The 16,295-nt window shown below is 34.3% G+C and overlaps 1 protein-coding gene across 3 annotated transcripts; it reads left to right on the forward strand.

The window, feature by feature from the left end:
- Window positions 1-242: 242 nt before the first annotated feature.
- Window positions 243-9,344, forward strand: LOC113229481 (MORN repeat-containing protein 5-like). 3 transcript variants are annotated; one of them, XM_026463082.1, is made up of 8 exons: window positions 243-425; window positions 498-583; window positions 3,252-3,335; window positions 3,563-3,690; window positions 3,804-3,990; window positions 4,665-4,832; window positions 4,920-5,094; window positions 9,206-9,344. In XM_026463082.1, the coding sequence occupies exons 2-8, from the start codon at window positions 528-530 to the stop codon at window positions 9,275-9,277; spliced, it is 870 nt and encodes a 289-aa protein (XP_026318867.1). In that variant the 5' UTR covers window positions 243-425; window positions 498-527; the 3' UTR covers window positions 9,278-9,344. The 3 variants fall into 3 exon arrangements, with proteins under 3 accessions (XP_026318867.1, XP_026318866.1, XP_026318865.1); XM_026463081.1 differs by lacking the exon at window positions 9,206-9,344 and adding an exon at window positions 6,154-8,044; XM_026463080.1 differs by lacking the exon at window positions 9,206-9,344 and adding an exon at window positions 5,290-5,604.
- Window positions 9,345-16,295: the final 6,951 nt, after the last annotated feature.

Here is a 16,295-nt window from a genome sequence, read left to right on the forward strand (position 1 = left end):
ACGCTCTGTATACGATTTTAACGCCCTATAAGTTCGGACACTTTTTAGCGCGGACCCGACGTCCATATAATTGTAAGTCAATGCACTTGACATTATATTATAGAGATTCAGCCAGGGTGCGCCCTTTTTTTTATTCCAAGGTTTGCCATGTCAGTTTTTATGTTTTTTATTAACAACTATTTTCAAATTTCGAGTCAACATGGCATCCAATGTGACACTTTTTCATTCTACTTGAAATGTCCCTTATTTCACACATATATTTTTACAGCAATTGTAGTATTCAATATTATTAATTATATTATTTGGTAAACGCACAATAATCGATTACGATTTGTAGACTACTTTTAGAATGTAAATTATATAGCTCTTTAGATCTTACACCAAGTACCTACGTCAAAATATCTCTTGAAATAAATAACTACCAGGTATGTCTATTTCTTAGTAGTTGTATAAAAATCTTGTGTGGAATTTACTATTAATGTTTGGATGTTTTTTAGCTAAACGAAAGTGTCCAAATCAGCTTCACTATGAAGAAGGTAGGAGAGGATACCATTTCTATGTCTCGCAAGCGGGGAATGTCTATGTAAGTAATTGTATTTTAAACTGAAGCTTATTCAGACAGACTCGTTTGAAAATATTATAACTAAATCACTGATTTGGAAGACAATAAATTGTAAAAGGTTGCCCCATAAATGCGTTAGAGAATGGTAAAAAGTTATACGAAATAGAAGTCGTTAAAGTTAAAAAAATATTTTATAAAATAAATAAGTAACAAAAGATACGATCATAATAGTTAACTTCAATATAATATAAAAAATTACATAATGGTATAAAAAGTAGGTATCTACATAGAATAATCACAGTACACCTAAACTAAAAAAATCGACCTCAAACGTTCATGTAATTACATCTATTTGCCAAGTTTTATTTAAATCGGTTACTGGAAAGTGCGCAAACCCCGATTCATCCCCTAGTTCGCCACTACACGGGACTTAACACAGGAGATATAAAAATTGGTGCTCACTGCTTAAAGTATATTGAGAGAAAAACGCCTTAAATTGGAGCGTAGCAAAACCAACCATTAAAATAATTGCTCCGTATAGAATTTAGGTAATAAAAAATGGCTATTTATAAAAAAAGTCTTCATGCGTGAACATTCCGCCGACCGTTGAAAGCTTGCCTTTCAACCAGTAATACGAGTACAAGCTTCAAGAAGTGGACAAATTTTTGAAAAGCTACTTCTTACAATTTCTGTAGAAGTTTTGATATCTGCCACTCTACTGACGCCATCAGTGAAAGGAAACACCGAGTTGTAGCTCGACCCAATTTCCATTTTAACGGTGATAGATTTGCCTCCTTTAGGATTACTAGAGCGTTCATCTTCAATACAAGCACACGATTTAGTCCTCAGTTGAAGCTCTGAGACATATTCTTTGCTCCATCACCAAAAATGTTGTCGAGGTTTTTTATTTTGCTGGAAACGATTCAAGCTATTGTTTGGCACATCTTGATAATCCTGGCTTGGCAAGGAAGTGAGTAGTTTGCCGATGATGAAATGTCCTGGTGTCAATGACATTAGGTCTTCTGAATCGCTCAAGAGAGGGTAAGTGGTCGTGAATTGAGGATTGCTTCAATTTGGACAAGTGCTTTATAAAGCTCTTCAAAAGTTAAGTTACAATTGCCCAACACTCTTTGTAAATTATATTTGATCGACTTTACACCAGACTCCCATAGACCTCAGAAATGTGGCGAATAAGCTAAAATAAAACAAATTTATTTCTTCATTGGCGACCTCAGACGACAGCGAACCACAACTACTTTTTAAAAATTTTGATAGGTCGTAAGCACCAACAAATAATACCATTGTCGGAATATATGGTTTTGGTTACCCCCTACGCGCAATGAATCTGCGCAATGCTGATAAATAATTATTGCTGTCAAGACATCAACCAGTTCAATGTTGATAGCCTTTGTCGTGAAACATATGAAAAAGGCTATGTACACCGTCACCAGCCTACATCCACGACCTTGACGACTAGCATTTAAGTTCACTTATGTTCTTGGTTTGAAGCTTATATGTCCTCGAAATCCAGGTAGACAAAATCCGGCTTCAGTCTAGGACCATGTACGGGACTTAGCACAGGAAATAATAAAAATCGGCTTTCACTGCTTAAAGTATATTGAGAGAAAAACGCTTTTAATTGGAGCATAGCAAAATCAACCATTAAAATAATTGCTCCTTATAATACAATTTAGGTGCTATCTATAAAGATATGTCTTCATGCATGAACAGCCACATGGAATATTTTCTTCAAAATTAAATGGGATCAGTACTGAGGTACCCTCTTTCCAACAAAAAAATATACATCAAAATCAGTTCGCGAATTGTCGCGTAACAATCATACAAAAAAACATACAGTCGAATTGAGAACCTTCTCTTTTTTTGAAGTCTGTTAAAAATAACTGCCCAAAACTTTTACGCAATCGCTTTGATAACTCTTAAATAACTTTCTAAAGATGTTTCCTAAAATAGTGTACAAAATATATATTTGGGGAGTAAATAGGTAATAAATGGAATGTCAAAGACGTAAATGATATATTGTTAAAGCCATGTGAAAATAAGGGGTCAGCCAATCTGACTTCAGAATGACTTGCCAATTTATCCTTTAATATATTCATTAACACAAAGGTATTAAATATTTTATTATAGGTTTCAAATAGTAGCAAATAGGCAGTAAATAATGCACACAGTTTAATTTGCACATCTCATTTGATCCAAAAATCCTATCAGTCACGATTTTTTTGATGTTGCAATTTCTGCAATATGTTTCAATAAAACACTATTATCTAGAGTTTGACATAATCAAATAGTTAATGGTTAATGGAATGGTTAATATATTCTGGGACCTGATTAGTTGCGAACATTTTTGAAGTTTAAAAGAAAAAAAACCTTTCATCGGTCACCACTCTCATATGTCTCGGAATTGCGAGTTTACTTGTCCACTGCAATTGTAATATTGACTGTATTTTTCAAATTCGATTAATTATAGAACAATGAGTAGGTATGCGAATTTCCGCAAACTAAGATGACAGGCACGGGTAAAATATGCTAAAATGTCCCAAGTAAATCTCGATTAAAGCCGTAACAAAATTAAATGGATGCACGAGGTGTGTCACTTGAAATTGAGAAAATCTTACGACATCTCATTGTGATAAGAAAGATTTCTGATTGTTTATCTAAAAATTTCCAGGGCCCCTACCAGCGGTGGACGTCATGGTGACCAATGGCAATCCTTGATGAGAAAATTCTCTCAAGCTAACAAAGAGAAGTGCAAGTAAGGCTTTATTGTTTCTCCAAATATGGTTTATGATGAAGTCAAATACGTTAAATCTCCTCTTTCCTACTGATAGTAAAGCAACGTCAAACCAAGAGTGGATAAAACATAATATGACACTTACATTGATCGTATAGTACACGTTCAAGATAACATCGATCATTTAAAATGAAAATAAGACCATTTCATTATTAATTAAAATCGATAATCTTAATTCTGTTCAATAGGGCAGTACCGACAGACATGCCCAAAATTGTTCGTGGCAAGAAGATCTTTCCAACAGAATCCACTTACGAAGGATCCTGGAATATACTTGGGATGAGCGGAGATGGAATTTATTGTTTTCCTTATCCCGGTATGTACCTAAATGCCCCCGAAGTGGCCAGGACCACACAAACACCAGAACAATGATAAAATTCCTTAATTCAGTTTCTTCAAAGTATCTCAGAACAAAGTCTAATTTTACAGGTGTAAAATACGAAGGAGAGTTTGACGACGGTATGTTCCATGGCCACGGAGAACTAAAATACGCCAACGGAGTAACCGTTAAAGGAAATTGGAAAAAAGGTCAGGTGACCGATAGAAAAATAATCTTTGGAGACGGTCTTGAGTACAGCGAACATAATTGGGGTTACTGCAAGTCACCTGACAGAAGGTAAAGTTGAACTGGTCACAGTCCGTATCCCTATGCGATTTCCCCATGACTGGGCACTATGAGAACATATTGAATGTATACCTATATGTTTTCTTATTTAACATTACAAATGTTAATATACTGAACGTAATATCTTGGCATATTTTTACTTTCCGTCATGACTTTTTCATTTTATTTCTAACTTAAAAGTGCCTTGTTCAATCAATTTGCTGTAAAAACGGACAGAACTTTGACGCGTATCACGGTTTCGTGTTTTACCGAAATTGTGTGATATTTGTGACTGTAGTGAACTTATTTAGGTGAACGTCAGCGTTTTTGGATTACCACCATGTAAAAGAAACTTAATCATTATTGCTTGGAGTGATAACATCGTCCACTACTACCTTTTTATTGTATTATTTCATTACATTAATTTACCATCTAGAAAACTAGACCCACTTTAAGGGAGATTTTAACGCAGACACTAAAAAGATTGATGCTTGACTACGCGATAAAATAATAAAAATTTACGTGTAACTTAGGGGATTTTTACATCTTGCATTGGGATAGTGAGGTGTTAAATCACACTAGGTATTAGTTTAATCATAGTAGTCTGGATTTAAGCTTTACGCCACCAGTAACTCAAGCGAAAAGAAACAGGACAATAGTTACTAAAACTTGTAATTTTCAACCAGGTATACACTAGAATACGACCATGGGTTGAAACCCGGTGGGGACACATACGTTGCCAACGAACAACAATCGCCTGAGATACCCCCAGGGTACTATGATGTCGGTGACGGATTCTACGAGCCCATCACGAGAACAGTATACAAATATAACGACCTCACTGGTATTGTTAGGTGGGTTGTTCTGTTTATCGTTTGCATCAAACGGGAGCTACCTGGTCTGTACAGTTTAGGTAGTTTAATAAATTTTTATTTTAATAGGTCGCCGGATCTTCGTGAACAGAAATGGATATTAGAAAACTGTCGCACGAACCCGAGTCGTTCAGTGGGCCCGGTGCCGAATCTTTTCGAACATTGGTTGCAGCCTGATCTGGAGTTAGAGGTGCCACCGCCGCCAGCTGACCATCACAAGGTTCTTACTGACGAGCACCAAACTGTTAGTATTTTTTAAATTCACATCAGAACATAGACTTACTTACTTTTCGGTATAATTGTGTAAAAAGCACACATTGTTTGAATGAATTTTCGGAATTATTTTTGAATAATGCCTAAGTGCCTAGTAATTGTCTTTTATGTATACATTTTTTTTTGTATTGTGTTTATTCTTGCCTGGATGATGATGATTTTTCAGAATCGTCAAGACAGGAGGCATAGTACATTTACTGGAACTGATTTTCATTGCTCCTTCAAACACAATGACGAGAGCGATAGAATGTTCTGGAATCCTAGCGAAACAAGAAAGTTCTCTACCTGTTCTGTTCAATCAAATAAATTTAACGCTCAAAAGTCTTATTACGGCTCTCTCGGAACTTATATTGCCAACAAATCACCACGAGTACAACAACAATCACAGACCGTTTTGACATATACCTCAAGTGCACATAATTTGCATGACGAATACACCCACAGGAAAGTTTTTGAGTAAACTTACAACAGAAAACACAACTTACTTTTTCTTATTTTTATTTCGAAAGTTATATTATTTGGGTTCATAGAATACGTAGTTTTAAATAAATAACATACATATTTATTTTGTTTTGTTGTTTTCAATCGTCCTTATTATTATAGACTATAGAGTAGAACTAATAATAGCCTTTTTACTTGGTGGCTTTAAAATTACAACTTAATTTCATATCATAATATCGATATATGGGACAGAATCGTAGTCGCGGTTGCCAAAACGCAAACTCCGCATAAAGTGAACAGATGACTCGCATCACTAATTTACACGTTTCCACAAGCGGTAGTACCTCCTCTTCCTGCATGTTTGAACCATGTTTTAAGCCCTAAAGGTAACCAGAACACGTCTCAAACGAGAGAAAATTTAATTAGACAACTCCAATTTGACAACTAATTTCTCTTTCATTAATACATCCATGCTTTCCTCGTAACTGCAGGAGATAAAAGCATCTATGTGACAGAAACAAACAATTGCTTGATGTTTATTGCTCTCCATACCTTGATCAATGTGTAGGCCAAAACTGAAACTTTACAGGACTCGCGTTCCAACGAAGATGCCGAACGGAGCAATATTTGGAATCTTTATTTGCACCGACCAAGTATTCGAATGATTTCTTACCTTGCCAAAGCCGAAGGGAAATGGAAAACATCAAGAAGTTTTGTCATTGGAGATATTTTTCTTGACTACTAATTCTGAAAAGCATATATTTTCAGACTACTACTTACTATTTAATATTTTATCTACCTACTGCAGTATGTTACACTACGAAGGTGTAAGGATGTAACTAACCATAAGATCTCAATAACCTCGTTGAAGTTGTCACGGGCCTTTTGCGATATTTTCCTCCCATATATCGTGACGTAATAAAGTAGACTTATAGGGGAAAACGGGGTAGTTCGATATAAAGCTATGTCCACCACAGTGTGCTGTCACGTTCGTTATGCGTGTTCAAGTTTCAATTCGTCTCGCATCAAGTGTATACAATATTAATTGCCATAATACCAGTGCGCATCATTCAGTTGTACCATATCATCAGATTGGTACATATCTCGTCTTCCGAACCCCATTATTTTTTGTCACAACTTTTTGATGCTCTTTTGGGAAGCATGACCTCGAGCTCTTAGTCTTGTTTTTAACCGTTTTCACAAATTGTGTTTACGACCCGAAGAAATCACCGCGTCATCGTTTCTGTTTGTTTTATTTGTGTAATCTATGTGCTTCTGTTTCCACAGTAATTGATAAGTTCGAAAATCTTCTATAAATTCCCATGATTTAACTTTATCTTGCGTCATTTTGACTGGTAAGACGGACCGTTGCACGCGAACCCATCGGTATCGGCGTGCGCAAGGGGCATGCGCTACTACATACGCTATGGCACTCCACGCATGCATCAGAGGAAGGCGCAATAGGAAATTTAACGTTTCGTCCACCAGGATCTCCTAGCCCAATCCCCCAGGAGAACCTTGTGAACTCAGTAGTTCATCGGATTCCCCCAAACGCGGACACATAACGTTAAGCCCCATTCGCACTATGGTACCTTAAAACAACATAAGCTTACTGAAAGCGCAATGGTATGGGGTACATTCGTACACTCACATTATCTCTATAGCTTCAAACATAATTATTTGGAGTAACATTGAAACTTAGTTGTAAACATACGATGGCGCAGCTCGCCGTTGTCGCTCGACAGAACACAATGTATCCTCACAACCGCTGACTAAAAATATACGCGATACAAATATGAGTTTCGGTTTTAAAAAGTAAGATCTTGTTCAGAAGGAGCGAATTCATACGCGTCTCGAAAATGTACTCGACGCTTATACATCGCATCCACAAGCATCACGCGAGTTTAAAATTCGCGAGTAAATCACGTGCGATACGCCAGACCCACGCGCCAGAGAGTCCTAATACTAGAAACTTCTTGGTTACTTTTAATTTACGCACGAACTTTAAAGCGAGTGCACGCATGTAAAATGTACATATAAAGATGAAATAGAAAACAACCAGCAATATGAGTTATGAAATCTTTTGAGTACGCCAATAGAATTTAATTTTAGAAAGATACAAATATACTATTATCATTCTATCGTAAAGAATCGCATGTACTAGGTACATTCTGCTTTCCCTTCGTTTTCGTCTCTTCTAATGACGGTAAACTAGCCACAACTCCAGCTGCGGCGTCACAACTCCATGTTGAGTGAATCCGTCCTGAAAACGCTCGCGCGTCGAACGCTTGTTCTGGACGCAACAAACGTGCGTGTACGGGCGAGATAATGCGCGGCGAATTCGCTTCTTCTGGACAAAGCCTAAGGGTGCTGGTAAAATGACAGGCACATGGGACTGGTCAACTTATGTCTCAAGGTGACGAGCGCAATGGCAATGCACTTTAGATCTTTGTGATTTAAAGCCCTGAGTGGTACTGCAACTGTTATGGACAGGCATGTCGCTTATTAGGTAATACACCAGGCGCACGACTTGTTCGTCCCGTGCCTTTTTTTTTATTATGATACCAAGTGACTGGTATCATAATAAAAAATTACACATCAAAATGTCTCTTACGGTGTAACAAAGCACCCCCCAGGTGACGTAAAATTGCACATTACCCAATTTTTTGTTAAAATCCTTTCAATTATTAAATTATTTAAAATAGGAATAATAAGGATAAAAAGAATCATTATACTGTTCATTTAGTAGCCCAAAGTTGAACTTAAATAAAAGTTAACGAATCTGCCTCGCTTCCCCTAATGAAAAAATTTAATTATATTAATCTACCCAAAACTTTTTCATGGTCTACTGGTTAGTTGAGTTACTTACATTACGGCAGTTCTGATGGATCGTTGCGTAAAAAGAATAAAATAAATGAAATATTTATTGTAGTTAACAAAGCGTTCCATTGGATAAGATAAGGTTTTTAGAAGTTTTAATTTGTAACTAGTACGTAGCATCCTTAATTTTTATTTTATACAATTTTAATTATAATGCATTCTTAATAAGGTATTTATATAAAAGCATAATAAAATATTTGTTGCAATTATATTAAGTACTTTTATTGTCACGTAATCAATGTTTTTATGGCCTTTCCGCCAGATAATCTTGTGCACGTTTTCTAAATTCTCAATTTGGCGAGAATTTTGACGGGAGCATTTAGCTAAGAACAAACATTTAACTACACAGTTTTCCTTATGAAGCAAAATTAAACCTGCCTTTTTCATAAACGCGTCGAAGAAGAGTATAATATCTCTTGATTGTTACTATTGACGATTATTCTGTGGTTCAGTGGGCTTCTATTTTTTTATTGTACGTTCTTTAAAATCAACTTATTAAAGGCACATCGAAAGTGTCTAGGAATCAAGGTATTTTATTTTTAATATTTGATTACCCTATTAAAATTAAAAATATATTGATTAAATTATTTATTGATTAAATTATTTATTGATTTATTAAATTATGAAATTTACCACAAAAACCAACGGTGTAACAAAAAATAAAAAACATGATTTTCAGTGATTGATAAAAACGTGCTTGATCCCTAGACACTTGATGAGTGTAACTATTTTTTCATTGCAAATATTTTGATTGTTTGCAGGAAAATACACCGAATAAAAAGGTACAAGTAACTACTCCTGTGAATAAAATACTTTCAATCAAGCTGCATTAGTTTAGTTTTACCTTGATTTTTAAGTATACGATCTTACATAAATAATTATCAATGTTATTCTTAGTTACAAACATAATAAAGAATTTTTAAATTATTGAAAAGCATTTTAACTGTCTGTAAGACATTACCGTTTTTAACTTTTTTTTTTGTAAACAATAAAAGAGCAAATTGAACGTAAATAATTATAAATAAATATAAAAATCATTTATTCTCAGACAAAAATCAGTCCATAGTTTTTTACTTCAGAACTTAATTCCTATGTTAGTAACATTTACACGAAAGTACGAAAAGGTCGATTTATTTTAATTCATTTTTAATATTTTTTATTTTTTCCTAACTATTTTATACAATAAACCGACAAAGTTTGTAGAATTACGCTTATATGCCAAGTTTTATTACAGTGGGTTAACGGAAAGTGGGTGAAATAAACCGGATTCATCCCCAAATTTGCCACCCTTATAGGTGGAATATTTTCGTTAATTTTGAATGGAGCCACTACAGAGGAGCCCCCTTTCCAGCAAAAAAGGAATCTTCGAAATCTATTCACAAAATGTCGGAGTAATCGCGTAACATACACACAAAAAATGTAGTCAAATTAAGCACCACTTCCTTTATTTGAAATCGGATTAAACGTAATAAATTTATTTTTCAATTTCATACATTATTTATTAACATTTATGTGGTCTGTGATTAACAGGTAGATGAGTTTTACTCGATGGAGCTAGATAGAGAAAATCTGCATCAGGTTTGACACCGGATAGAGATAAAGATTGGTAAACTTCAATAGAATGACATGAGAGAGTTCTGAATTCATAGACTCTTTAAAATATTTGTCCATCTTGGAAATGGGGTTAATGAACTTCTACAGATTTAATGAGGAAGAAAAGTCAGCTGCAAAAATAGTTTAAAATTATATGGAACTAATGAGAATAAATAAAAAATATATATAATAAATATAATATTTCTCCCAGCAGTGAGTGCTAACCATAGATTTAGTACCTATATACTAATCTATAAGATTACGACGAAGAGTTGGGTACTCTATAAACTGTACTGGTGGCATCATCAGGTCAATGTATTGTAATGTCATCGGATTTTCATATTACACTAAATTTCAAATCGGAACTAAAAAAAGAAATATTCGTCTTATAAATTAAATTAAAGAATGACTAAGATCCCTACACTAACTCGAAAAATAGCTGATAAAAATAGCTTTAAACAGCTTAACCGATATTCATCAAACGGCTAAAAACCATCCCGTTTAAATTAGCCTTCAAATAAAAAAAAAATCACTGAGATCATGATGGGACCTACGATGCCACGAGACAAACATACAAATATATAAAGGCAAATTTATAACTTTTTGCGACGTATAAAATAACTTTTGTACTTCGTAATTTGTAAGTTTGGTAATTTTTATTTTATATAAAAAATTATTATAAGGCTTAAAAAATCTCTACGCGTCATTTGTTATTCATTTCATAGACTTTTTTAATTAAGAAATTTAGCAGCCGGCACGACCCTGGGCCCTGAGCTATTTAGTCGTAATTATCTTTCGCAAAATTAATGCAAATCAAGCAGACTGTCACGATTAGTGGTCACGAGCTGTGAAGCTGTATTTCCATTTCCTCAACTCCTTTGTTCTAAAATTCTCTGATAATTTATATCGTGAGACAATAATCTAATCATCTATTTTGATTGCTCACTGCACTGCTTGGCTGTACTACTTGTCCAATAGCCAATTTTACTCTAAGAAAATGTACCCATTATATGAGATTGTTTTATTAACTTTAATCATGAGAATTATAAATTCTGGGCAAGTTCTCTTTAATTTTCACTCATTAAAAGAATCAAAATAATTGAGTAATTTATAGGGTGGTCAGTAAAGAAGTTTTATAACCTACTCTAGAGAAAATTAAAGTTATGGGTCCCTTAAACGGTAAACTGCGTAGGTACAGACTTTTTTTTAACGCACACACTCGTAATCCCGCACTAGGGAAACCCAGTATCTCGCGGGTGCACTGCACATACATATAGGCAGACAGCCGCAAATTACACCCAAACTTACAAAAGAAATAAATGTAGGCCATACAAATATTTCTCCCGACTCCCGAATCGAACCCAGGACCTCTGCGTGGCAGTCCACAGTGGTAGCCGTTCGGCCACGGAGTCAGAGTTATCTTAAATATAAATAAAATCAAAACCAAAGAAAAAAGACCAACATGCAAGAAAAGAAATTAAAAGTAATAAAAATTCCCTGTGCTTCATTTCATAAGCGCTCATGTGTCATTTCTAGTATCTATTATACGTTTGTTCAGTTGTCGTCGTGTCGTTATTAGTGCCTATAACTTATACCTCGAATTCCACAAGCCACAAGAGCATATTTTTAACGAGATATCTTTTTTTAAATTTAGGAAAGCTATCAGGATTCAGGTTGTGTATCTAGGAGACGAGGATTTAGAAGACCTCTAATCACAAAGGCTTAGAAAATCTCTAATTTTATTATGACGAGTATACATTTAGAGATAATAAATTTTTTTAAAGTAAATAAGTGCGCATTTGACCGCCGTCTCCCCTGATGGAAAGCGACGATGAGGTCCACGATGTAGCAGTAGCATGCACACGTAAATAGTGCCTATTCACTCTCACCTTGAAGAGGCCCAAGTTATAGCGCTTTTATGTTTCAACTAAGCATCCACAAAATAGATGGTTTTGCTGGTCATAGACCATTATACCAGTATAAACGAAGCCGACATCATGTCATACCATTTTCAGAGAGAGTGGGGAGTGATTTCATTTTTAGCCTACTTCAAAAAAAGGAGGTTCTCAATTCGACTGTATTTTTTATTACGATTACTTGTTTTTTTTGTTTATTATTTGTGAACCGATTTTGATGATTCTTTTTTTGTTGGAAAGACGTTACCTCATTATTGATCCCTTTTAAATTTGAAGATTATTTCAAATTTAAAATATTCCATCTCCATGGGCGGCAAACTAGGGGATGAACCGAATGTTAAATTTTTAATTTCAGTTTGTATATATATATATATAATATATAATAACGCACACACTCAACATAGCCCCGCATTAGGGAAACCCTGTGTCGCGGGTGCCATGGACACACACATAGACAACCACAAATTACACCCAAACTCACGAGAGAAATAAATGTAGGCCATACAAACATTTCTCCCGGCCCGGGAATCGAACCTGGGACCTCTGCGTGGCAGTCCGGCATGGTAACCGTTCGGCCACGGAGGCAGTTCTATATATATAAGTTCATCTAATCTTAATATATATATATATTATATATATATATTAGTATAAGCAAAGTTTGAAGCTGGTTCCTTTTTTTTTAATAAAAATCACTTTATAATGCAATACAACTCTCGTACACACAACTAGAGATGGGAAAAACTGCTTATTTTTTTAAACGTTTAAACGTTATGCTTTTTCAAAAAAAGCGTGCTTTTTTGAACGCTTTTTTTTTCACTTAAACGCTTTTTAGTTTGAAGCTAACAAAATCGTTTAGAAAACGTTTAAGCACATAGACTTTTATGTTAAAAAAGCTTGCAACGTTGTGTTGATAGTGAAACGCAAGAGTAGGCCACTAAAGGTTTTAAGATAGGTAAGTTTTTTGTAAAAAACGAGTTATATTTTTATTTATGACATAACATCATTATATTAACATTTTGTTCATTGGTTAAAACGTACGTTTAAAAGGCGTGCTTGTAAAAGCGCTTTTCACTTAAACGCTTTTTAGTTTGACGCTAAAAAAGTCGTTTAGAAAAACGTTTAAGCGCATCTTCGAGGATGGAAAAAAAATAAAAGAAAGGAGCTGCCCTAACTACGGAATGAACGTGCATACCTAAACAAAAATTGAACGAACAAATGGCGGATTTCTTTAGTGTCGTACCATAATATATCGAAAAGTCATTATCGACATGCAAACATATAAAGTAGATCAATATTCCATTAGGGAATATTTTAGGTTACATGGGAATATCCAGGAATGTCACATGAAATTTTGAATTTATTGTTTTGCGTTTACAAATACTCAAATATTACGAAAAGTGAATTTGCACAGAAAAAAATAATATTTTGTAATTTGAGAGTATATAAAAAAGAGAAAACTTTTAAATATAAATCCTATATATTTCCAACCCCACGATTCATATTTTCATAGAGAAATTTTTAAACAGATTCCAAATAGTGTAAGTTTTTTCGTATTTATGCATTAGTATAGAATTAATATCAGTGACTGATTTAAGTGAATCTTTAATACTTCCATTTAATTTTGGAAATAAATGAAAGTAGTAATATTATCTATAATAATATTACTATCATACGTTTATTTGCTTAAAACTTGGCATAACTGGAGATGTAACAAGAGACAGTGCTAGTATAAATATGTTCGCATATATTAAATAGCATGCAAATGTCTGATTATACAATGTCAATTGACTACTATTGGCCGAGCGCCTTTGATTTGTGCAGAAAATTGACACTTCTCCGCAGTACATTGTACAGACACGTGTTATATCACACTGTCTATAAATCACACAAAAGCCCAAATATCTCGTGTTAGTAGACATATTTAAGTAGTTTATTCATAAATCTTGCCAAATATTGCTTTGGTTTCTTCAGATTGCCTGTTTGTTTGTATATTTTGATGATTGTTGTTAACGATTATTTTGAGATAGTGTTGTTCTTGGAAGCATATATATTATCGATATTCTGTTATTAAAATAATTCACTACGAGGTTTTTATTATTATTATTTTTACTATTTCAAGTTTACCTACAATTCAAAAAAGAATGGTTGGATATCATACCGCCGTGCCGAGTATAAACGTTGGATCAAAGACCATCTTCATTTGTTCGCTTCATTTTGAAGAGACAAATTTTAACAGAACTTTGAATGTAACTAGATTACATACAATGCTATTACATCATTAGGTTTATTGGTAAATAATTTTATGTTCAATTTAGATTAAACAAGACTCATTTACTGTTATTCTCAGTTCCTGAAAACAAAATTATCCATTCGTTTTTTATTTTTCCCAATGACAACTCTAACAGTTAATACATTTGGAAAAACATTTGTTTTGACATTTGATGTACTTCCCTTTGACAACGGTATCATGTACCTCATGTACTGAGAAATGGACACGGTTGGCATTTAAGATGACGTTACGTATTTTTGATTCCAGTGTTTGACACAGACCAATGTAAAGCTATCTCTTTTGGCTTAAGACGGCACTTAATACTTAAACATGTTTATGTTTTCGACGTCGAAATGCATCATATACATATAACGTCTGATTTATATATGTCAACGTAACATGTCCTTTAGTTTCCATAGTCTAAAGTCGAAATGCATCATATACATATAACGTCTGATTTATATAAGTCAACATAACATGTCCTTTAGTTTCCATAGTCTGAGGGTCATATTCCAGAACTGTACTCAATGTTTCAAGTCAGGATGTGAGCAGACTTGAGTATGATTTCAAGCACTGGAAATACTACCCTAATGGCAAGGACTTGAGTATGATTTTCAGTGCTCACTGCAATACTCAAGTCCTGACTTGAGTATTGAGTAGAGTTCTAGAATACGACCCTAAGAAGCATAGATTTTATGTTTAAAAAGCTTGCAACGTTATGTTGAATTAATTTGTTTAGGAAACATAAATGGCGCTACTTGAAACGTAGTATGCTGGTAAAAATTAAATTGTGAGTATCTATAGAACTGACCAGTGACCAAAGCTTACGCTTAAAATGAAAAGCGTGCTTATGCGCTTATTTTAAAAAGCAGACTTTTAAGTGCTTTTCGTTTAAACGCCCACCTCTACACACAACCCAGTCTATTCAACGGGAAGTTTCGGATGCCGATATCGTCGTATGGCTATGGCTAGAGATTAGTTTCGATCGCAATCCGATTGAGCATTGGTGGCTTGGTCAGATAAAAAGAAACCTCAAACAAAAATGCAATGATGTCAACAGCCAACTGGAGCTGGTCAGCATATTGTGTAATGTACAATTTGCATATGATACGGTAGATGAGGGAATTCTGGGATTGAGCAGGAATTTCCTGTTTTTTGACTAGTATCTAGTTATCGAGTTCTTAGGTTTTCGCGATTGTTACACATAGGAAATGAAACTGATAACGGAATCCTGGGCAGATAACGGACTTCTTTTGCAAGGACCTGGGGTTTGTCAAACTTCATTGAATGTGTAGGTTTATCCTGCGAGCATGTCATGGATAAGACTTCAGTACTAATTAATATGTTTTAGTTTATTCTAATTTCTATTAATAATTAATAATAAATTAAACTTAATAAAAATTCATTCAATAAAATAATTTGTAAAACTTAATGTATCGTAAATTGGAATGTTTTCTTTGTAAAATTAAAAATAAGGTATTTAATTAATAAGTATTGTAACTATAGTGAAAAAATAGGGTGGTTTGCATTAATATTAGACATAACTGGTTGAAGACTGTACCACCTCAGTCAACCGTGACCATGGGACCTGTAAAGGGCCCGAAACGTTGGTTTGTTTGAAAAAACAAATATACGCGATTTAAATCCGGAAAAATAGTTTCATTTCCTAGTATCTAGTTTATATAAAGATCCTTTCCCTGGCAATGTTAATTGAACCTTAATCGAAAGCGCTCTAAATAGTAGATATCAAAGAATAAAGATCGGTATTTGAGGAGGAGCAACTTACTACTAAGGAAAAAGTAGTCTTAATGTGAAATATGAAAACTAACACGTCTAAGTGATAAAATCTTACCATTTATTTATACAAGAAAGAGGTAATCTATAACAACATATAACCCGTTGTATAGGTTTCTACGATCGTTGGGGGAGTCATCCCAATTATTAAAAGAAGATTTTACAGAAAATACACGAAATAAATTACATTATCACGAATAACCAAAGCAAAAGTGGAAAAAAATTTAATCAATTTTCTTGTAAGTTTTTTTTTCCTGTTTCTGGCACTTCGCGGTTTGC

Source organism: Hyposmocoma kahamanoa, unplaced genomic scaffold (assembly GCF_003589595.1).
Source record: "Hyposmocoma kahamanoa isolate Upper Pololo Valley unplaced genomic scaffold, ASM358959v1 62, whole genome shotgun sequence".
In the NCBI taxonomy this organism is placed as follows: domain Eukaryota; kingdom Metazoa; phylum Arthropoda; class Insecta; order Lepidoptera; family Cosmopterigidae; genus Hyposmocoma; species Hyposmocoma kahamanoa.